A 23,379-nucleotide genomic window follows, 5' to 3' on the forward strand; every position below is an offset into this window, starting at 1 on the left:
ACTGTAGTAAGTGTATTTTACCATGTAAACAAAATGAGAAAAGTTTTCTTTTTAAAATATGGTTATTAAATCTAGAAAATAATGTAAAAGTGTTAGCAAACAGTTCATATTTTATCTCCATGATATTTGAATCATATGATAATTTTTTTCTCCACAATTGTCAGCACTGAAAACCTAGATCCAACAATTAATCTGTGTTCTGACTCTTATGTCATCTTCAATAATAGGGATTTTGCAAATGGTACTTAGCTAACAGTTTTGTGATGATTCTTGAGGCAGAATTGTGCCCTGTTTCCACTCCCTATATTTTCTGGATTGAAAATTTAGTTATGTATCTATCTGCCTGCGTGGTTGCCTCCCAGCCACTGGCATTTCCACCACCACACATCACTATATTGCCTGAGTGCCTGGCTGCCTTCTTTCTACTGCCACCCATCACCATATTGCCTGAGTGCCTGCCTTATAAAATTGATAGCAAATCAACAAGTTTTCTTTAGTAAACAGATACAACTTACAGAAATACATGAAACAGGCATGTTGGGTATTAATTCTTATTTTTTTAATATCCCAGATGCTTCAAGAAGGTGCTATTTTATATGATTGCTCTTCTAACTATATAAATGCTTCAGGGTATCCCCTTGTGGGATAACCAACAAGAAACCAAGCAATAATGTGTTCCATGTTTTCTGTACTTGAACAGGAAGATGCAGTGAATTCAAGGATTAACTTTATCATCCAATACATCTGATAGTTGTGTTTTGCATATGAATTCTGTTAAGTGAAAACGGATTTATTGAAATTTTCCACAGTAGCACTTAGGATTTTGGTGATATGAAGAGCAAATAAACAGTGTTTTTTAATTATTTTTATTTCAGGGGATATAATTTTCAATGCCCACTACCCAGAGCTGCCACCAGATTTTATCTTTGGAGAGGATGCTGAATTCCTGCCAGATCCCTCTGCCTTGCATGTGAGTACGGCTGCAGTGTTTTTGTAATCATTATGTGCTGTAGAGAGATTTGGCTTTTGAGAATGGCTCAACAATAGGAATTTGCTAACAATGCAGACTTTAAAAAAATCTTTTATTTCACTGTCATGTGAGTATGTACCCACTTTCTCCTCTTTGATGATTAAGTTGACTTTATAAATAAGGTTTTAATTTAAAAATGTTTTAATCAAGACAAGACATCGTATTTCCCATATATAATCATTTAAAATGTTCTACAGTACATACCTGTTCAAAAAGTTGCTTTTAAAAAATCAGTTTCTTCTGTTTAGCACCTGGTCATTTTCAAACATATGCTTCTTTTAGCAAAGGGGTAAACCTTTGCCTTGCCTTTAAAACGTTATTTGGACTTTGGTAGAGTTTATTTCATGGCAGAGAATGAAGTATAATTGGATTGGGCTTTGGCATTAGTCTGTATTACCACAAATATGAAATATTACTGAGTATTAAAAATTAGTCTTTAATAACAAAGCCTTGTACATAGAAATGAACTTTGGTTGGGAACCTGTGATACTTCTAACTCTGATCTAGTAGTCATATTAGTGTGCCTTCTTTGTCAGACAGATATATGCCTAGTGGTTCCCAACCTTTTTGAGTGAAAGCTCCACTACTTAACACTAGGTAAAAAACATGCACCCCTGTCCCACCCCCTCACTGGCCATAAACACATATAACCCCTATAAACACATATAATGATAATAAAAATAACACTACATTACATAAATAATAATTAATAATAAATTACTTTTACCTGAGTAAGAAGCTAAACCTTCCCTGGCTCAGCTGCCACTGCATGCCTCATGTGGACCCACCTCTTCCTGTCCCTCATGGACTGAGGGTAATGGAGGCAGGCCCTGGTGGGTTTGCTGAGGCTGCTCCTCTCTAGTCAGGCACCCGGCCAATGTGGGGCTAAGGGGGCTGCTCCTCCAGTCTGACCAGAATGGAGCTCAGGGCTGCAGTTTCCTTGGGGGTGCTGCTCCTCCACTCTGGTCAGCATGGAACTCGAGGCTGCTGCACCTAGCATGGAGCTTGGGGGGCTAAATGACTACTGAATATTACTGAAGCCTCATGTACCCCAGTAATCTTTGGCACCCCTCCAAGAGGGTCCCGCCCCCCAGGTTGGGAACCATTGGCATAGAGCTCCAGTATTATTCCTGCTCAGTGGCTTACATCAGCAGTTCTTTTCTATTCTGTTGTTGTGTTTTAAAGCGCAAATTAAAATTTCAGTTTTTGCTAAATATTTTTTTAGCTTGCTGACTTCTGTTTTGTTTCTAATTGTACTCTCTTATGAATGATTCTTTCAGTCACAGATACATTCCATATTGATCCATTAGTCATCAATAAGGTTAAGATGCTGTCATGGGCATTTTTAGTAAAAGTCAGAGACAGGTCATAGGCAATAAACAAAAATCACGGAAGCTGCAACCTGTCCTTGACTTTCACTAAAAATACCCTGTGGGAGGGGGAGAATATTGCTGCCTGACCAGGCTTGCAGCTGCTCCAGCCCTGCCCCAGAAGTTCTGGAGGTCCAAGAAAGTTATGGAATCTATGACCTCCATGACCAAATGATATCCTTAGTCATCAATGTATTAACAAAAATTCTGCTGGTTAGACTAAGATGGGTTTGTTCTTGGTCCTTTATTTTTTTCCCCAGGGTCACTGTTCTTTTCAGCTAGCCAACTACTTTGGAAGTTCTGTACCTACACTTCTGTATGTCTAGAATTTGAAAGATGTCATTTGGATACTGGACATGTTTTGTCTCTTGGTCTGAGACTGCAAAGTGACTAACCAGTAATTTTAATTCATCTGACTAGCTCATTTGCTATCAGAGAGAATCTATTTATTATATCTTGAGATGTCTAACTTGGAGTTTGTCTAACACTGGTGCTTATGCTGGAAAAATTGATGTTGCTCAGCGGGATGTGTTTTTCACACCTCTGAGTGACAAAAGTTTTTCTCTATAGTTGGAATGTTTCTGTGACTGGGCAAATGGACTGTTGTTAATTTAAAACTGAAAGCACAAATTTCTTTATTACTATTGCTTTTAAAACACTGAAAAATAAAAAGTAAAATATGATTTCAAAGGGACAACATTCTTCTTTCAGAGGCAAAAACATCTGTCTACCACATAGAAAAGCTGAGTGCTTTGTTTAAATGGATCTAAATTGTTTTGTACCGTTATATCTCTTCAGGAATTTGATTTTATTATGGCCTTTATATGTGCGTGGGCTTTTTAGGTCTGCTCTCTTAATAGTCACATTATCTCTGTTCTTAGGCAGGATGCAGTAATGCAGCACTAACCGGATTTTATTAATTGTGAGCTACAGGGAAGTTAAATAAAATATAAAGAAGAATATGCATTGTAATAAATGGAGTCTAAAATGTATTTTCATACTCTCTAATTCATTTCTTAAATTCTCCTAATGTTTACTCCTTTCTCTGTTTAGTTCTTGTTTCACTCTATTCCAAGCTTCTCAGTGGTGCTTATAGCAACATCACTTAAAGGTTTGAGTCTCCATCACATATATGACATACAAAGTGAGGAATAACACACTTGTTTTTTATGTACAGCAAACAGGTATTTGCAGCAAATGAGGTGTGAAACATTTCAAGGGAATTCTTGCAGAAGAAATGTTTATATAAAATTAATTGCTAAATAAGCTTTGTGTGATAAGTTTTGACAAAGTATGGTATATTGCCTTATTTCTAATGTCAGAAAGCGTGCCTGGCCATGTCAGCCTAGTCATTTAATCCCACCACTGGCTCCTTCCTCTTAACTCTTCCCTTCTTTATTTATCCAAATTTGTCTCTTATTGTGTAGCTCACCATCCACTTTGCTCCACCAAAGATGCCAGCCTCAGTAGCCTGTTTGTCCCCTTCTCCCATAGCCACCTTTGTGCTTTCTTCCATGTCACTTCCTACACATGGAAGCTCCTTTCTGAGCTGACTGCAAAGCCCTTATTCTTTCCTAAGTGAAATTTCTCCTGAAAAGTCAGTTCTTCCATGATACAAGAGTTAATTAACCAGTTAAGGTATCTATTTTTAACGAAAGATTTACAAAACAACCAACCAGCCTTTCTTTAGCATGCTGTGCTCTAGTGTTTACTGTACTCTAGTGTTTGCTGTGTAATTTACCTTTTGATGTTGTCCCTGGTCTTCCTCCCCACCCCCATCCCTCCTTACTGTATTGTCTCCTCCTTACCATTGTGGTGTCATACCTGTAATTAGTTTGTAAGTTCCTTATATTATAAGGTACCTAGCACACTCTTGAGTGCTTTAAAATAATATACAGTACATATTTATTTTTATTATACTTCACACTTGAATATAGCTCTTTCATCCAAGAATCTCATAGTGATTTAACGAAGATTAATGAATTAATCTTTACAGTACCCCTGTGAGATTGTTAGGTTTTATTATCTTTGCATTTCATACCTTTTGTATATTTAAACTGGCAACCTTGATGTTGTTTTAGCATATTTTCCCTATTGATTATACGTAAAGCTTGGGTAGCACAAGATACATAATTAAACACTTTTTATATTAAGCTGTTTTTATATTTTTACTAGTTTGCTTCAGAACTCTTTGACTTCCTGACAATCAAAATGGAAGGAATAGAAGCTTATAAAAATGATGCAAGACAAATTCAATTCAATTCAAAGAATCCCATAACAAATAGCAAATGTAGCAGAATCCCAAAAGATACCATATACTGTGCGGATCTTTAAATGGCCACAACTCCCTGAGCAGTTTATTTTATGCACAAGTTATCAAGTGTTGCTGTATGACGGGAGTCATGCATGGTGTCCAGCCTTCGAAATATGAACTAGATTCCTCAACCTTATGTGGCTCTAACATGGGCTTTCAGTAACCTTGCCAAGGAAGAGTCAGTTGGAGGAACTGTGGATGGCTTTAGCAATTCATCCAGCTGCCATAACCCCAAATAGACTTTAAAGACAGCAGTCTGGGGAGAACAGATATCTAGCTAAAAAAAGCTAAACTAAACAGTTAAAACAGGGTGGCAAGAATAATGTATTTTTAAAAGAAGTAGGTGCTCCAGTCTAAGACACTGATTTCTTTACAAGATTCTCCAAGAATTCTTTGATGAAGTTTGTGTGTTGAATTTTTTGGTAATAGTATTCTGAACATTTAGCAGTTAGGGCTCCATCCTGCTAGCTGTTGAGCATCCTGGCCCTGATTCAGCAGAGTGCTTATGCATGTGTTTACGTGAAGCAAATAATTGACTGTTTTGCCAAGCTGGAGTCAGAATGTTCAGCACCTTACAGGATGGAGCTTTTAAAATAATGAGTGCTGCTCCGCTTTGCTATTGTACCTCTAGTTTGCAATTGCTGAAGTCACTACTTTGACAATCTACAGTTATTGCTCATCACTGTATATCTTGTAAAATCAGCTACTGCACCTGGGCACATTGTGCTGTCCCATGTAGTGATTTTTCTATAATATGTAATGATAGATGATATGTGCCAAAGGCAGAATCAAGCCGTTATTTTAGATTGTTTTGTAACTACTATAGATAAATGAAAATTTGTAAAAATCTTTAAAATGATTGGTTGGAAGGTGGTTTAGAAGTTCAAAGCATTATTAGAAATGAACATTCATATGGTCTTATTTTCATTTCTAATAAATACTTTTATTGACATAGATTTACATTATATATTTGTGTTTATATATTTATAATATAAAAATCAGCTTCCCGGGATTTAATTAATAAAGATCTTCCCCTCTTCGGTGTTCGTTCATTTTGGATGGCAAGTACTGGACAAGTATTTAACAAACATCAGCAACAACAACCCCCATTTCCCTCAGATTCACTCTATTCAGATAAAAATTCAATTGGCATAAAACCAGATTAATAATTTGTGTATAGATGAGATTAATTTGGAGCTCATTACTTTGATGCTAGTTTGATTAACAAGAATTGTTTGTTATGTTAGCCTTGCTGATTGTTAGTGTGAGCCAGTCAGTAACTGAAGTGCCTATGTAAAATGTTAATCCTGGTTTTCCAGTAATTTTGAAGTATGCTTTGCATGGTGAGACATAGCAGCATTATGGCTAAAGTTACCTTTGAATTTGACTAGGATTCATTTTTGATATCTTAACTAACTGCCAATATTTGGTAGAGATTTGAATCCTGGTAGAGTCAATTCATCCATTTAGTCCACTGAGACACATTAACTGAGTTATGTGCTGTTTACGTTATGAAGATCTTTCATAAAACTTGACTTTTTAAGCCTTTGTATCTTCGCTTTGTGGAGATTAAAGATGCCACAGTCCTTACTGGGGCAAAAATCTGCTATTATAATATCTTTGGTCAGAATTTTCCTCTCCTTTCTGTAGTGTGTTGTCCTCCACTTTAGAGATGGCTACATTTCAATGGTTGGAGAAATGATTCCTGTATATATTCCAAGACCAAATAGAAAAACTTTATTAGAACCTTAACTTCTGCATGTTTGATAGAGCTTTTGTAATGAGGCTATGTTAAATCTACTAAATCAACTTTACTTTACTTAAATCCATTTTATTTGTCTAGTTTGTGGAGTTGAGGAACTCTGGCTTTGGTTTAGCACTTTTGTGTCTACGTAAATATGATTCCCGTGGTGCACTACATCTTTCTGTGTAAATTACCTATTTTTTGCTCTGACCATTTATGAAGTTAGTATCTTCAGATATAGTAGCGGGATATCTTTTTGCTAAGTTTCGGAACACGTTTATATTTTAAACATATCTGCTTTGGTGTAATTGTCTCAGTGTGAACACTTTTACTTAAATAAGTGAAAGCCCGCCTTATTCCAAGGGCAGAATATGGGTTTAAAAATATGTCAGGAGTGTGTTTGTTTTTTGCAGGCATTTAAAGACAGGTGCACTTTGATTTAAATGTTAATGTAGTGAGTTTACAATTAGCTTATCTAGTCCAGTTAGAGCACATTGGTTTTTTGAGTGACTGGTGCATTGTTTGAGAATAGCATTGTCTTCTGTTTCTCATATGCTCTACATGATGATACATGGGCAGATTTATGGTTGTTTGGGTGATGGTAACTGTAATTTCCATACTTTATAAATTTTTGTGTGTTTATTTTAATGTTTAACTTTAACTTTGCTTGCGACTTCTCATAAAGATTTTTTCCCCATTTGTTATTTATATATATTTACAAACCAATTTTCAGGTTACCTAATTTTGTTTATGTTTTGACTGAGCATTTCATTAAGGTTTTTAAAAACATTTGAGTGGTTAAGTGACAGGATTCCCTCTTAAATTTGCAAACATTGCAGAGACTCTCCCAGATTCTGCTACGTCCCTTTCCATTCAAGGATCATTTTCTTGAAAGATAGACCCATACAGGGTTCACCCTGTGATATAAAATACACTTTTGTGAGTGGTCCTTTTGGAATTAGTTACTCTAAGGTTCCTCACACAAAAAGACTCTGACATGACTCAAATTGAATGTTTTCTAAAACATTAATGGATTTTTCCTACATTTCCAAAAGTCACTGCACTCTCAAAACAAAATTTTTGTCAGAACTAGACTGAGTGGTGTTGAGCAAGGGATGTGTTTTCTTTAAACAGAATTCACAGGCCCTAGTTCTTGCAGCGCTACATCCATTTTATTCCAGCAATATTTGAAAACATATCTGTCCTTGATATCTTTAGGTGGTGATACTTTCTACATTTGGGCATGTCCAGACATTTCGATCTCTTGGAGAAGATTAGCATCCAAACAACTTCACCATGAGCTAACTGGGAGGAAGTTAATATACAAAATGTATCTGTAGCTCTCCACAACCTGGAAATTGACCATCTTCAATATGGGGTGGGGGTTGAACAGTTAAGTCAGTGTATTTGAATAATACTGGTGAAATGTTATCACATAATTGTATTAGAATGTGTTCCACTTTTTATAGAAATGAACACCAATGGGTCTAAATAAGAGCTCTGAACAAGATTGCTACCAGTACATGAACTAAACTAATGAGGGAGGATACACTTAGAATATCTTTTCTCTGTCTTTACTGCTTCTGCCTAAACCATTTCTCTAGCCAGAGTATTTTCCCTTTCAGTTGGTGTCTGTTGGGCTTATGTATTATTTTTGAGTTAATATGTTGTTTTTTTAAGCATTTTTATGCTAGGTTGGCAACTTTATTTTTCACTGAGTACTCTGTTGCTTTAGAAAATATTCTGTTTGTTTTTGTGCTGCACTTGGATGTCTTTAGGGTTGAGCACTTTAAAAATAAAACTTATTTTTACTCTTACTGATTCTGAAACCTATTACAAATTATATTTTTTTGAGGGGTGGGTGGTCAGAAAGGTGGTTAATTATTTTTTAGAATGTGAAAAGCTCTTCTATTAAAAACATTTGAAATCTACATCTGGTCAGCAACTGTATGCCAAACTTCACCCACGGAAGCTTAAAAGAGCCAAGATATCTAAACCCAAAAATCTGGATTTATAATGGAGGTGCCAACTAAACTCTGTTTATATGGTTTTGAAAAAGGATTTGTCCAAAATAGTGCATGTAATTTAGTGTATGTAACACAGAGAAACTTCAGAATCGGATTTTCTAATTTTATAAAACATTGTTTGCTTAGTCATTGAAAAGATATAAACAAATTGTTAATTGTTAGAATATTTCTGATTTCGTGAAAATGTTGTAGTGTTTGTTGATGAAGGGGATAAAACAGAAAATTGTCAGTGAGGTAATAAACCTTTCACCTTTATGTTGTTGACTTAAACCAATCCAGATTATATTTGTTGCCATCTCTCAGTGGCTTGATGGTCAATGTGCAGTGAGGCCATGAGTATTTATATACCCTCTCAACTGTAGATGTTCTCTGCTTGGGTCAGTATTGAGGCACATTCATAGAGGAGTATGACACCTTTACATAGCATTAAACTGAGTGGAAAATGTAAAATACAAATTGAGAGAGAGCAAAAGAGTCTAATTATACGTTCCTTGTGCACCTATAATTCCCACTGATCTCAGTTTGGGTGCAAAACTGTATTTTATCAGAAGTTTACTTGCTAGATTTAAAACAAATCTACCACAAATCTATATTTCCTCTTTAGTCTTATTATCTTGAAATCATACACACACAATGTTTTTATAATGCAATAATATTGTGTTGCATTTTCTAAAACAAATGAGTGACTTCTGTGTCCTGGTTCCCCCAGCACAGAATAAATGAGTAGCTCATACAAGGCTGAAGCAACATAATGAGGCCTTGTGCACACATAAAATGGTTTGCTGGTATAGTTATACCTGTACAACTATCCTGGCAAACCCCTTAGTGGAGACACAACTCTACACTGTCAAGAGTTACTTTGCTTAAACCAGTTCCTGAATGGAATAAGCTGTGCTGACACAAGGACTTTTTGCTAGGAGAACTACATCTACACTAGGGCTTTAATAAGCAATTTACAGTATTAAAAGAAGAGAATTTGTCTCCCCACATATTTCTTGATGAAGCTAAATTATTGGGGTGGAAGAGGGGAAAAACTTGCCTGTTTCCTCTTTGGTGGTATAAAAACAACATTTGTGTAAGTTTTCTGGGAATTCCCAAATGTTAAGATTTCTGTAGGCAGGTAAATGGGCAAATATTACAAATAGGATAGGAAATTCAGGACCTTTCATTAACTCTTCCTTCAGCAGATTCTTCAGTGGCAATGTTTACTAAATCCTGATTAAATTTCTAGGAGACACCAGAATTCAACCCCTTCTAAAAGAAAACTCCTGCTTTTCATCTTTGTGAAATATCAATCTAAAGTCTGTCAGGTTTCTACATGTGCTAGGGAAAGGGAACATACATTACAAGTGGACTAGCTACAATAGTAAAAAATTCACCCATGGGAATGGAACTCCAAGGAAAATACATTTCAGAATGTGGTGGCTTGACTGGACTTTCAACAAATAGGTTTATTCATCACAAGGCACAACAGGATGATGTGCAAGTTTTGCAGCAGGTATCCAGACCTTTGGGCAATGGCTCAGTCCCTTGGAAATTCAATCTGACTTTGCCTTCCCTTTTCTCCTCTCGTTTTGAGGGTGTTAATAAAAATAGACTTGGGCAACTGTAATCTTAATGGCCTTGGACTTGCTTTAAAGGGCTGGGATATGCTATGCAGACCTTCTAAGAATGTCCAAAAATCACAGTTCTCCTTCCTAATCAGAAGGATCTGCTGTCCTAAGGCCCCTTTGTATAGATACATCACAACCCAAATCCATTTTCACTGTTGGCGTGGCACATGAAAGGAATATGCTGAAGGAGTTAGACATTATCAAGAGACTCAGGAAGATCCTATTAGCATCCAGAAAGAAATCTTCCTCGATTTCATACTGGTATGTGTCGGAGTGCTTTTCTCAATGGTGTACTGTGAGGAAACTCTCTTCTAAGATATCTGGCATCCCTTTTGTTCTGTGTGTGTTTCTTGAGGGGTTCTTTCCATTTCCCTTAAGGTTCACGTCTCTACTCTATCCTCCATAGGAGGATGGATAGGAGGCTTTTCTGTGGGCTACCAATCTCCTTGTCCTCCTTTTCTACTCTTCTCTTCCTTCAAGATTTGTACCTTCCTGGACTTTGAATTTAATCCTTCAGGTCTTCTGTCATCTTCTCTTCTAGCCCCTTTCCTATATTTCTCCCTCTCTTCCTGGAAGGTGGCTTCTTAGTGGGAGAGATCTCAATTAGGAGGGTGGCGAGTTAGCCATGTATCTCTCTTTATGAGGTTTTCCACAGAAGTAAAATGGTCCTGTGTCTGTGCCTCACTTTTCTTCCCAAAGTTTTGGCTTCATTTAATCTTAATCAGGACATAGTTTTGCCAAATTTTGGTCCTAATCTCAAGCAAAGAAGGGAGAAGATATAGTACAATCTACACATGCATAGGGTTCTAATGTTCTGTTTGGATAGAATTTAAGACTTTTTAGGCTTCTAAATCCCTTTTAGAGCCAGATGAAACACTCTTTAAAGGCCTATAAAATTACTAATTTTTCCTTTTTAGTCTTCACTGAGGCTCATTTTACAAGGACAGCTTCGGTGTCCATCTGAGATAGGTGAGTCTACTGTAGGAGAACTGTATAGCGCATAGAACTTCTTGCACATGACCTGTAGCTATTACGACTGGAAGGCTTCGCTTCAGTAGATGTGACCTTGAAAGATGCATTCTCTGTGTAACAATTCAGTGGACCAATCCTAAACCAATTATCCCTAATATAGTTAGTTGTTTGGGACTCCCACAGTTTCTCATAACTGGCTTCTTTCTTGTTTTAAAAAAAAAATTGGGAAAGTATCTGTTGTGGGATCTGGATAGTTACAGCAGCTTTGCCTATCCCACTTTGAAAATTTGTTAATGGAGAGTGCCAAACTGATCTCATTTGTTCTTGCCTGTGGAGTGGGGAGACAGAAAGAAGTTTACCTCATTTCTTTCTGGCATAGACTGCATCCTGTTGGCTAGTCAAAAGACCCTGTATTATGGGAAGTTTTGAACTTCAGATCTAATCAAAATCTAGTTTTTCAGCACAGGAAGTACATAGATGAGGGGATGGAAGAGAGCATTCTGGTCCATGACTGGGACTCCTAGGCACTGTGATAATGCAAATAAATAATAATAATAAATAAATAATAAAAACCATCAGAGATTAGTTAATTGAAGAATGCCAAAATAAGAGAAACTCCTTGTTGTTGTTCTGCCCAATGAGGTACCTATGAGGAGGTACCTATTCATTCTGAACTGGAGATATTTGGGACCTAGAAAGCCATTTGCTATGAGAAAATACTTCTGTTTTTGAAACTGCTGCTTTCTGCCATTACGGTACACTACATTAATGCCAGTACCCTTTCTATGACAATATAGCTAGGTGAGTTAGAAATTGAGATCAAAAGGACAAGATGTTAAGACTGAATGTATAGACAGAAAAAGATGTTTAGCCCCCACATGGCTGTTTAGAAGAAGAATGATTAGCAAAAAGAAAATTGGAAATAACAGCAGCTTTAGTAGAAGTAATATATTATGTTAGTTATGAATAAGAAGGAAAAAAACCTTCAATGTGAGATTAGTGAAGTTGTAACTGTCCATTTCAGCAAAATATAACATTGTACAAGCAGCATTTTAGTAGAATATGAATAAAATGTGCCATAAAGGAAACTGGCTTAAAATAAAACGATTCTGGCCCTAAAATGTAATGATATTGGCACAGCACACTCCATTTCCTTGCAAGAACTCCAAAGCAGTAAGGAGCGGGCTGGCTTGGAGGCAGCAGCTTGTTAGCTTTCTGGAAGCACATTTGCAAAATTAAAAAAAATCTGGAAAATCAAATCTAGCGCAAGCCTTTTTGAACTGATAACTCATTTAAATTCACCGTTTTGTGCCCTTTAGACTCAAGTTATTGAACCGCGATAATTCATTTTTCTGCAGAGAAAGTCACTAACTGCTTATGAATATGCAAGCAGAACAGCCTTTTAATTTAACTGATTACAGAAGGTCAGTTAAGAAATAAATATTCAGTCTGATAATGCTGTTTTGGATTTAGATTAATTTTTATGCTTGTGAATTCTGCTCCCTTTTATAATATATAATTTTCAGAAGGGAACGTTATAATTTGCTTTATTGTGTCCAATATGGTCTAGAAATTCTTTTGATTTCCAACATTTTATTATTTAGGCAAGAGTGTTAGTCAAAAATGTTTTATTTGGGGTTATCCTGTCAAGCCATGTATAGGTTGGGACTATTGCGGGATATGGAAATGGAGCTGGTTTTTAATAGTTTATGAATACTGTATGTTGACCTGATTATTGGGATGCTCACTATATGAATATATTGGTTTAGTTTAATAGGAGGCTATAAGGAAAATTAAGCAAGAAGAAAACAGTGGCTCAAGATAAGCCACCCCTAGATAAACATTTAAAGGTTCTTAAGCGACAATGCCCAAATTGTTAACTCTAAAGCTTCTACTTCCTTGTTCCAGCCAGTTTACAGAACTTGTTTTGACAAGCATGAAAAGCCCAGGAACTGACCAAAACAAAAGACTATAGTAGTTTAAAAAAGGAACTCCCTGTTATGAGGGTGGAGTAGCTATTCAGAGAGTTGTTAAGGGAAGCAGACTGGGATAGGCATCAGGCAGCTGTTTGAGGAAGCCAGGCATACCTAGCCTACATCAGGGGATGGTATGCCTTCAGGTAAGAGAGATTTATGTTGACTGTTTGTTATCTTAAGGTCCTTGTCCTCTAAATGTTTTGTTCTAATGGTATTGAGACGCCTGTCTGATCACTTTATACACCATTGGTCATTGACTCCCCCAAAGAAGAACTGTAGGTGCCAAATCCAGTTAGACTTACTGGATATATACAGTTGACAGATCATGCCCTGGGCTGCAGTACTCCGTGTAAAAGTTCCAAAATTGTGGAATTCCACCCTAAGAGAGGTAAAGAGACAGGCCAGACACCTGAGGGGATATATTCAGCGAGACCAGGAAGGGGACAGAGGTGCTTTGACACCTTCAAGTGTGACAAGAACTGCTCAGGCATCTGTAAGAGTCCTATGATGTCCAAACTGCACTTGTTGCTTAAAATGTGCATTCTGAATAACAAGATCTTACTATTAATATTTAAAGCCTGAAATAATGCACGATCATTCTGCCTGAGAAGCTCTCTGCTGTCCTCTACCTCTTGTGGTAGTAGTATACATTAGCAGGTTTAGTGCTTTTGATCATTTTATGATTCTAATCTTCAGTGAAAAGGAGGTGCAACCTCCTTCAGAGAGAACCTGCAATTTGGGGATACTCTTCTGGGACAAATCTGGCATTCCTTGTACATTCAAAACTCTTATTAAGCTCACTCTGAATTTCAGTTGTTCAAGGAATTCAGGATCTGGCTTCCCTGGACATACAGGATGAGTCTATAGCATCTTTCTAGTTAAAATGCCTTGTATCCTTTTCAGATGAATTATTTGAAGGGAGGGGCATATTCTCTGTGGTAATGAGGTTTGTTGGCAAAATTTGTTTTTTCATTTTTGCATTCACTTTATTTGTTCATTTATGAGTATTCAGTATGGCCAGGGATAAGGTGACCAGATGTCCCACTCAGGACCATCCAGATATTAGGTAGATTTGTACTATAGCGGCACCAATTACCCCCCATTATTCCTCCTCCCCGTCCCAGTTTTTCACACTTGCTCTCCTGGTCACCCTAGCCAGAAAGGGGAGGTGAAGGCATGAGGGAAGATTATACAAAATGAAATGTGTGGCTAAAACAATTGAATAACTTTGGAATGATGGAAAATGAGCCCTATATATTGGTGTCATCATACTGTTTACCTTGAGAAACACAGCTGGTGTTTCATTATAGGTCAATTCAAGATATGAGTTTTTGTGCATCAGACTTCTAATGCTTCTAATGATAAAACAAAAGTTAAACCTTTTCATGTCAACATCTGTGGTTTTGCCTTATATAAAAGAAATTAAGCCTCAATAAAAATGTTATGTGTGATGCAAAGTAGAATAGCCCATGACAAAATGTCACTGCTTAGGAATACCAGATATGTTGGCTGTAGTTGCTAAGACCCATGGATTCTGCTAAGCTTTATTTAATCATTTTCATAGATCATTCAGTTTTTGTTGGTACTCCATTCTGCCAAAGACGGTAATTTGGAAAGATGGATCATAAAATGAAAATGACTGTGGGAAGTTGTTCCAATGATGGCTCAAAAAAGGAAAACAACAAATGTGAAAATAGGTTTACACTGATTTATTTGAATGTGGAGGTTGTTCTGAAGTGCTGGTTGTTGAGAGTCTGAAGCTTTCAAAGTTTTTGGTACATTTAGGCCTTGCCAACATGAAAAGTATCTTTGTTGACAATGGGTGTGAATGATGGATGTAGTTGAACAGCTGTGTTGAATGTGGTTTAACTGGAAATGTAGCTAAGGACAAACTGTGTTCAGCATCATTCCTTCAGTTACTATTTTGCGTATTACTTTGCATCATTCCTTCAGTTACTATTTTGTGTATAGCACTGATTCAGACACACCCATTGTCAGCAACAGATAGCTTCTAGAACAGGCAAGGCTATAGGAACCAACCAACTATCTATCAGAGAAAGATAAATTTATAAGGCCTTTTAAAGAAAACTTGAAAATTCACCCAGACTTGACTCAAACTGGCAAGATCAGTACAAACTCCCATCAGGTGTCTTGTTTGGTATCTCTGTGAATTGCATTCCACAACAGTTCTTTCCATAGCAGACACAGTTTCAGGCAGCTATCAAATTGAAAAAACTTCTTTGGTCAAATAACAATTTTTTATGCTGCATTGGAAGTGGCTGAGGAAGTACAGAAAAACTGCTTTCAGAACTTTTGAGAAGTAACTATTTGTCAATAAAACTTGATGAGTCAGTCATTGTTCTTGTACAACTTTACTATTTGCCAGATATGTTTCTGATATTTTTATTGAAGACTTAGAATCATAGAAGATTAGGGTTGGAAGGGACTTCAGAAGGTCATCTAGTCCAACCCCAACTAAAACATCCCAGCCAGAGCTTTGTCAAGCCAGGCCTTAAAAACCTCTAAAGATGGCGATTCCACCACCTCCCTAGGTAACCCATTCCAGGGCTTCACCACCCTCCTAGTGAAAAAGTTTTTCCTAATAACCAAGCTAGACCTCCCCCACTGCAACTTGAGATCATTTCTCCTTCTTCTGTCTACTGCCACAGCCTAGCTCCATCCTCTTTGAAACCCCCCTTTGGGTAGACTGCTATCAAATCCCCCTTCACTCTTCTCTTCTACAGACTAAATAAGCCCAGTTCCATCAGCCTGTCCTCAGCCCTCTAATCATTTTTGTTGCCCTCTGCTGGACTCTCTCCAGTTTATCCACATCTTTTCTGTAGTGGGGGAATATGGGGGAACTGGGCTTGTTTAGTCTGCAAAAGAGAAGGGGTGGGGATTTGATAGCGGCCTTCAACTATCTGAAGAGGGGTTCTAGGGAGGAAGGAGCTAGGCTGTTCTTAGTGGTGGTAGTTGACAGAACAAGGAGCAATGGTCTCAAGTTGCAGTGGGGGAGATCTAGCTTGGATATTAGGAAAACCTTGTTCACGAGGAGGGTGGTGAAGCACTGGAATGGGTTACCTAAGGAGGTGGTGGAATCTCCATCCTTAGAGGTTTTTAAGGTGCAGCTTGACAAAGCTTTGGCTGGGATGATTCAGTTGGGGTTGGTCCTGCTTTGGGCAGGGAGCTGGACTAGATGATCTCTTGAGGTCCCTTCCAACCCTAATCTTCTATGATTCTATGATTCCATGTTCACTAGATTTGGCATGTTGCAGTCATCATTGTTGGTGATAAGTCAGTGGCAGGTAACAATAATGACTTGGTCACATGATCTAAAATATTGCATCTAGTGCCTCATGACTCCACTGTTTCATATGTCACTAAACTCTTGCTGCAGAGAAAAATACATTTAAAAAATGACAAATCCTTTAAAGAAGTTGCCAAAACAGTGAACTTCAATAAAGGTTGTTAATTGAATTTTGACTTTTTGCATTGCCGTGTGATTACATGAGCTCCCTTCACCAGCAACTCCTTTTTTATGCTGGAGTGGAGTGGCTTTCAGGCAATGAAGTGCTAACTCAGGGCTTTGAATAAACAGAAATTAGTTATTTCACATATGGTATTGACACACAATTTAACTTGCTTACAGATAGAAGTTTTGGGGGATGGGATCACATAGCATCACTAGTCTGATAAGAAGGCAGCAGCTTTGAAAATTTGGGAAGCTGTGCAGTAGGTCCCACTGCCAAAGGAAGAGAAGTGGGGTCAGAGTGCAATGCAAGTCCATCAGGGAGAGTCTGAGGTGCTTTGAATGAATGAATGAAAAGTATTCCATCAACCATCTTCATTGCTATGAAATGAGCAATGCTAATTCAGCAATGATGAGCAAACTTGTGGTTTTCAGTGTAGAAGAAAGGCCTATATAGGACCTCAGTACTATAATCTTATGACTGCCAACAATAGTTGTATTTATATGTGCCAAAGTTACATAATTTCATGCTTTCAGGACATGAGCTAATCTCAAAAGTTAGGTTGCCACCTGTCTGGTTTTCACCCAGACAATCCAGGTCTCAACTTGTGTGTCTGGGTGCCATTCGACAAGCCTGATGTCTAGTTTTTTTGATCTTTGACAACCCTAAGTGGAAGGAAGGATGCAGTGCAACAGCAGCAGCCACTGCCTCCAGGACCAGGTTGTTTGTGTGGCTCGCAGCAGCACGTGGCATTCAGGGGCGGGATGTTGGGATAAAAAGGCAGAGAAGGGAGTGGGTCCTTGAGGGAAGGGGCAGGGCCTTGGGGGAAGAGGTGTGGCAAGAGGAGGAGCCCCGGAGGTCTGGTTACCAGCCATAAGAAAGGTGGCAACAAGAACAACCTCCTTCTTCCTCCCCCCTCTCCCTGTAGCATTGCACAATGACTTGCCTCCATTTAAAGCCTCAGAATTAGGCTGCTAAAGGCAGGCTACTAAACTTGGTGTTTTGATGGTCCATCCACATAAGCATATATAGAAATGTGAGTAGAAGGCTATGTGGATGGACTCAGTATTTTCCTGTCTTAAAATATCAGTTTTTTCATGTAATATATATGTTTAATACCCGGGCAATGGATGGTAATGATAGCTGAAAAATGTGGTGCCACCCATTGTAAATGACATCTAGTTGATAATTTTGTTAACTAATAAAGTAAATACTACAACTTCTATATAATACTTCATGTGACTTCAGACAACAGCTAATACGTCAATGGGAATCTGATATCTGTGATTCGGATATATATTAGATCTACGTATTAACTGTATCTAGAGTATCATAAAAAATCAACTTACGTCCAGTTGGAAATGACTGTTTAGAGAGATTTTCACATATTTCACTCTTATCTTTATGGGAATGATGATAAATCAGACTTATTCTCATCACATTTCTGCAGATAGCACTAAATTTACAAATCAATCCATTTGATACAATTGTCTAGATCTGAATTTAGAGAACACTAAAGAAAAGATAACAGTAGAATTAGGTTCTTGAGATATTTGGAGTCATGCCACTCCATGCAGAAATTTGTCAGATTTTGTAAGCAACAGGTCAAGCCAGGTCAGAACTTGGACGCAAAGCCTCTGGGGAAAATCCAGATGCTTTGGGAAGTAGTATTTATGATTTTGGTGGGTAATCTTTTTTCCTCTGAGTCACTACCAAACCATTACCCAGTTTGGTAATGGAGAGGTTGTTTTTTATGTGAGCTCTTAAAAACAAGTTCTTGACCATTTGTGGTAATTGAAAATCCCATGGTAATTTTTGCAATTACAAGGGTAGAATTTCTAAGGCCTGGCCTGGTTTCAAATTGAGTATTTACATTCTGCCTTCCTAAATTCCTGCTGCTTTTTTAACGTAAGTGGTATATATGGTAGCTTTATGCATCTAAACCACTTCTCTTTTTAATTTCACAAGTGACAGCATTACATTGATGTGCAAAATTATGTGTGTATGTGTGTATAACTAAAAAAAAGGTGTGAGAATATATAGGTTTTTAATGGTGTAAGTTTAGGATGACCACATTGCTCACTTGTGGCAAAACCTAAATGATTACAAATTAAAATTTTATACCACACCATTTTGTGTTTGGGGAGGTATATAATATGAATAAAATGCAGTATGTGCTAGTGTAATCTGTTTGTCTCATTCAGGGGTAAAAAATGAGGGTGATGTCATTGTAGGGGTCTACTATAGACTACCAAACCAGGAAGAAGAGGTGGATGAGGCTTTTTTTTAAACAACTAAGCACAGGACATGGTGGTGATGGGGGACTTCAACTACTCAGATATCTGTTGGGAAAATAACACAGTAAGGCACAGACTATCCAACAAGTTCTGGAATGTATTGGAGACAATTTTTTATTTCAGAAGATAGAGAAAGCTACTAGGGGAGAGGCTGTTCTAGATTTGATTTTGACAAATAGAGAGGAACTGGTTGAGAATTTGAAAGTGGAAGACAGCTTGGGCAAAAGCGATCACGAAATGATAGAGTTCATGATTCTAAGGAATAATAGGAGGGAGAACAGCAAAATAAATGCAATGGATTTCACGAAGGCAGACTTTAGCAAACTCAGGGAGTTGGTAGGCAAGATCCCATGGGAAACAAGTCTAAGAGGAAAAATAATTGAAGACAGTTGGCAGTTTTTCAAAGAGACATTATTAAGGGTACAAGAGCAAACTATCCCATTGCATAAGAAAGATAGGAAGTATAGCAAGAGACCACCCTGGCTTAACCAGGAGATCTTAAGTGATCTAAATGTCAAAAAAGAGTCCTACAAAAAGTGGAAACTAGGTCAAATTACAAAGGATGAATATAAACAAATAATAGAAGTATGCATGGACAAAATTAGAAAGGCCAAGGCACAAAACGAAATTAAACTAGCTAGAGACATAAAGATTAACAAGAAAAGAGTCTACAAATACATTAAAAGGAAGAAGACGACCAAGGACAAGGTAAGTCCGTTACTCAATGAGGAGGGGGGAGGAGGAGAAAAACAATAACAGAAAATGCAGAAATGGCAGGAGTACTAAATGACTGACTTGTTTCGGTTTTCACCAAGAAGGTTGGTGGCAATTGGACGTCTAACATAGTGAATGCCAGTGAAAATGAGGCAGGATCAGAAGTGAAAATAGGGAAAGAACAAGTTAAAAATTATTTAGACAAGTTTGATGTCTTCAAGTCATCAGGGCCTGATGAAATGCATCCTAGGATACTCGAGCTGGCTAAGGAGATATGAGTCATTAGTGCTGATCTTTGAAAAATCTTGGAAGACAGGAGAGATTCCAGAAGACTGGAAAAGGGCAAATATAGTGCCCATCTACAAAAAGGGAAATAAGGAGAACCCAGGGAATTACAGACCAGTCAACTTAACTTCTGTACCCTGAAAGATAATGGAGCAAATAATTAAGCAATCAATTTGCAAACATCTAGAAGATAGTAAGGTAATAAGTAACAGTCGGCATGGATTTGTCAAGAACAAATCATGTCAAACCAACCTGATAGCTTTCTTTGGCAGGGTAACAAGTCTTTGGATGGGGGGAGGCGGTAGATGTGGTATATCTTGACTTTAGTAAGGCTTTTGATGCTGTCCCTCGTGACCTTCTCTTAAACTAGGGAAATATGACCTAGATGGAGCTACTGTAAGGTGGGTGCAAAACTGGTTGGAAAACCATTCTCAGAGAATAGTTATCAATGGTTCACGGTCATGCTGGAAGGGCATAATGAATGGGGTTCCGCAGGGATCAGTTCTGGGTCCGGTTCTGTTCAATATTTTCATCAATGATTTAGATAATGGCATAGAGAGTACAAAACTTATTAAGTTTATGGATGATACCAAACTGGGAGGGGTTGCAAGTACTTTGGAGGTTAGGATTATAATTCAGAATGATCTGGATAAACTGGAGAATTGGTCTGAGGTAAATAGGACGAAATTCAAAAAGGACAAATGCGAAGTACTCCATTTAGGAAGGAACAATCAGTTACACATGTACAAAATGGGAAATGACTGCATAGGAAGGAGATCTGCGGGTCATAGTGGACTACAAGCTAAATATGAATCAACAGTGTAATGCTATTGCAAAAAAAGCAAACATGATTCTGGGATGTATTAGCAAGAGTGTTGTAAGTAAGATATGAGTAGTAATTCTTCCGTTCTACTCCATGCTCATTAGGCCTCAACTGGAGTATTGTGTCCAGTTGTGGGCGCCATATTTCAGGAAGGATGTGGACAAATTGGAGAAAGTCCAGAGAAGAGCAACAAAAATGATTAAAGGTCTAGAAAACATGACCTATGAGGCAAGACTGAAAGAACTGGGTTTGTTTAGCTTCAAGAAGAGAAAACTGAGAGGGGACATAACAGCTTTCAAGTATATAAAAGGTTGTTACAAGGAGGAGGGAGAAAAAATATTTTTCTTGGCCTGTGAGGACAGGATAAGAAGCAATGGGCTTAAATTGTAACAAGGGAGATTTAGGTTGGATATTAGGAAAAACTTCCTAACTGTCAGGGTGGTTAATCACTGGAACAGATTGCCTAAGGAGGTTGTGGAATCTCCATCATTGGAGATTTTTAAGAGCAAGTCAGACAAACACTTGTCAGGGATGGTCTAGATATTACTTAGTCCTGCCATGAGTGCAGGGGACTTCTTGAAGTCTCTTCCAGCCCGGTGATTCTATGATTGTGATCAGTTTGGTTAAAAGCTACTATAGAAATGCAAACTCATTACCATTATCATCATGGGCTTGAGAGATTTCGTGTTTACTGACATTTTCTCATGAAATTGATTGGAGTTAGTTTCTTGCTTAGAAATACAGAAGTACACTGACTTAAATAAGATCCTGTCGTTTGTTTCCTGTAGTTTAGCCAGGAAAAACAGTAACAAGCTGTCGTCTTAAAAATCACAATCCTGGAAGATATTCTGGCAACCTGGATATTTAAACATATTCTTAAGAAAAACAACTTGTATTCAATTAGAAATTATGTTAGCTTATTTTCTTTTTGATATTTTGAGGTTACAGTTTACTGTAGGCATTGCCTGAAAATCTGAAATAGCCAGTATCCTGTTGTGGAGGCTATGAATTGCCTTCTTATGGACACAAGGTGCTTCATAAGCTAAAAATAGGGAAAAGAGAATTCTCACCCATTATGAAGTTTTGATGTAGGGGCTGAAGCGGTTTGTGTAAAGATAACGTGAAGGAAACACTGAATTCCAGACTAAAGGCTGAATATTTTTTCTTAGCCCAATGTCAAATCTCATGACTTTTTAAAAGTACACCGGTGAAAGGATGCTCCTTCTTTCCTACTAATGCTGAGATACTTCTTCATTTTCTTTTTGTGCTCATCCACCCTTTAAGATCTCACATTAAGACAGTTGTCCTCTGACTGTGGATCCTCTGGACAGGCCTCTCCCTTCAGAACCCAATCAGTGTATAACCTTAATCAGCTGGAAGACTTGATATTTAAGTGTTCCAAATTGGTCTCTCCATGTACTATGTAGGTTTCCTTGCTCTGCCTCCTTATACACCTACAGTAAACTATATTGTAAGCAATATCTTCTTCGAGTGATATCCCCATGGGTGCTCCACTGTAGGTGCTGCAGCTCCTTTGCATCTGGAGTTTCCTATGGTGGAGCACCTATGGGGGGGACATATCATGAAGAACCTCAGTTACTGCACAAGGTGAGTAACCCACTCTTCTATTTCCATTATTTCCTAATCTGGAAGGCCAATGGCAGTCTCTCACCGATTCTGGACTTGCGGAAGCTCAACAAGTTCATGAAGAAACTGAAGTTCCGCATGGTCTCCTTGGCCTCCATCATCCCCCCTGTGGATCCAGGGGACTGGTACGCTGCCCTCGATTTGAAGGACACTTATTTTCATATTGTGATCTTTCAAGCACACAGAAGGTTTCTCAGGTTCATTGTGAACCATGTGCACTACCAATTCGCAGTGCTCCTGTTCGGCCTGTTGGCAGCCCCTTGAGTGTTCATGAAGTGCATGGCAGTCGTCGCAACCTTCCTGGAGAAAAAAGGATTCGGGTCTACCTTTACCTCTGTGATTGGCTGATCAGAGGTCGGACCAAGGCCCAGATAGAGGCAAATGTAAAGTTATTACAGTCAACTTTCAGAACTTAGGCTTGTTAATAAATACCCAAAAGTCTGCCCTCTCTTCAATTCAAAGGATACAAATTATTGGGGTGATCCTGGACTCGGCCCAAGCCAGAGCCTTCCTCTGGGAAACCCAGTTCTAAGCGATAGCGGCACACATGGAAAGCCTCAGGAACTACTCCGTCGCTATGGCGAGGATCTTCCTGGGTAATATGACATCATACACCTACATGGTGCAACATGCGAGACTACGGCTCAGACCTCTCCAGGCTTGGTTGGCATCGCTATATGCATCAGGCCAACACCACTTGGAAATAGTAGTCACACTTCCCCCATCAGTGATCGCTTTCCTCTTTTGGTGGCAGTGTGTTGGTGTCTCATTTGTGAGTCCCCATCTTTCAATGTCTCATCACAGATGCTTGGGCAGTGGGCTGGGGAGCTCATTTAAGTCCCCTAAGAACTAATGACTTCTGATCTTCGGAGGTGCTCTTGTTACCCATCAACATCAGGGAGCTCAGGAAAGTTCGTCTAGCCTGCCATGCTTTCCAAACCCACTTGGAAGGCAAGTGTGTGTTGGTCCTCACAGGCAACACGACAGCGATGTTTTATATAAATAGGCAAGGTGGGGCGCAGTCCTCTCACCTGTGCCAGGAGGCTCTCTGCTGGTGGAAATTCTGCATAGCCCACTCAATTCACCTCAAGGCCTCC

General features: G+C 38.3%; 1 protein-coding gene across 2 annotated transcripts in view; it reads left to right on the forward strand.

The window, feature by feature from the left end:
* Positions 1-23,379, forward strand: part of BABAM2 (BRISC and BRCA1 A complex member 2) — a 309,803-nt gene that overhangs the window by 60,437 nt on the left and 225,987 nt on the right. For both annotated transcript variants that reach the window (XM_067564795.1, XM_067564796.1), the window contains exon 4: positions 876-970. In XM_067564795.1, the coding sequence (XP_067420896.1) occupies positions 876-970 (95 nt within the window). The remainder of the gene's footprint in view (positions 1-875; positions 971-23,379) is intronic.

This window comes from Emydura macquarii, unplaced genomic scaffold (assembly GCF_026122565.2).
Source record: "Emydura macquarii macquarii isolate MOO-44397 ecotype Brisbane River unplaced genomic scaffold, CSIRO-AGI_Emac_v2 contig_2676, whole genome shotgun sequence".
In the NCBI taxonomy this organism is placed as follows: Eukaryota; Metazoa; Chordata; order Testudines; family Chelidae; genus Emydura; species Emydura macquarii.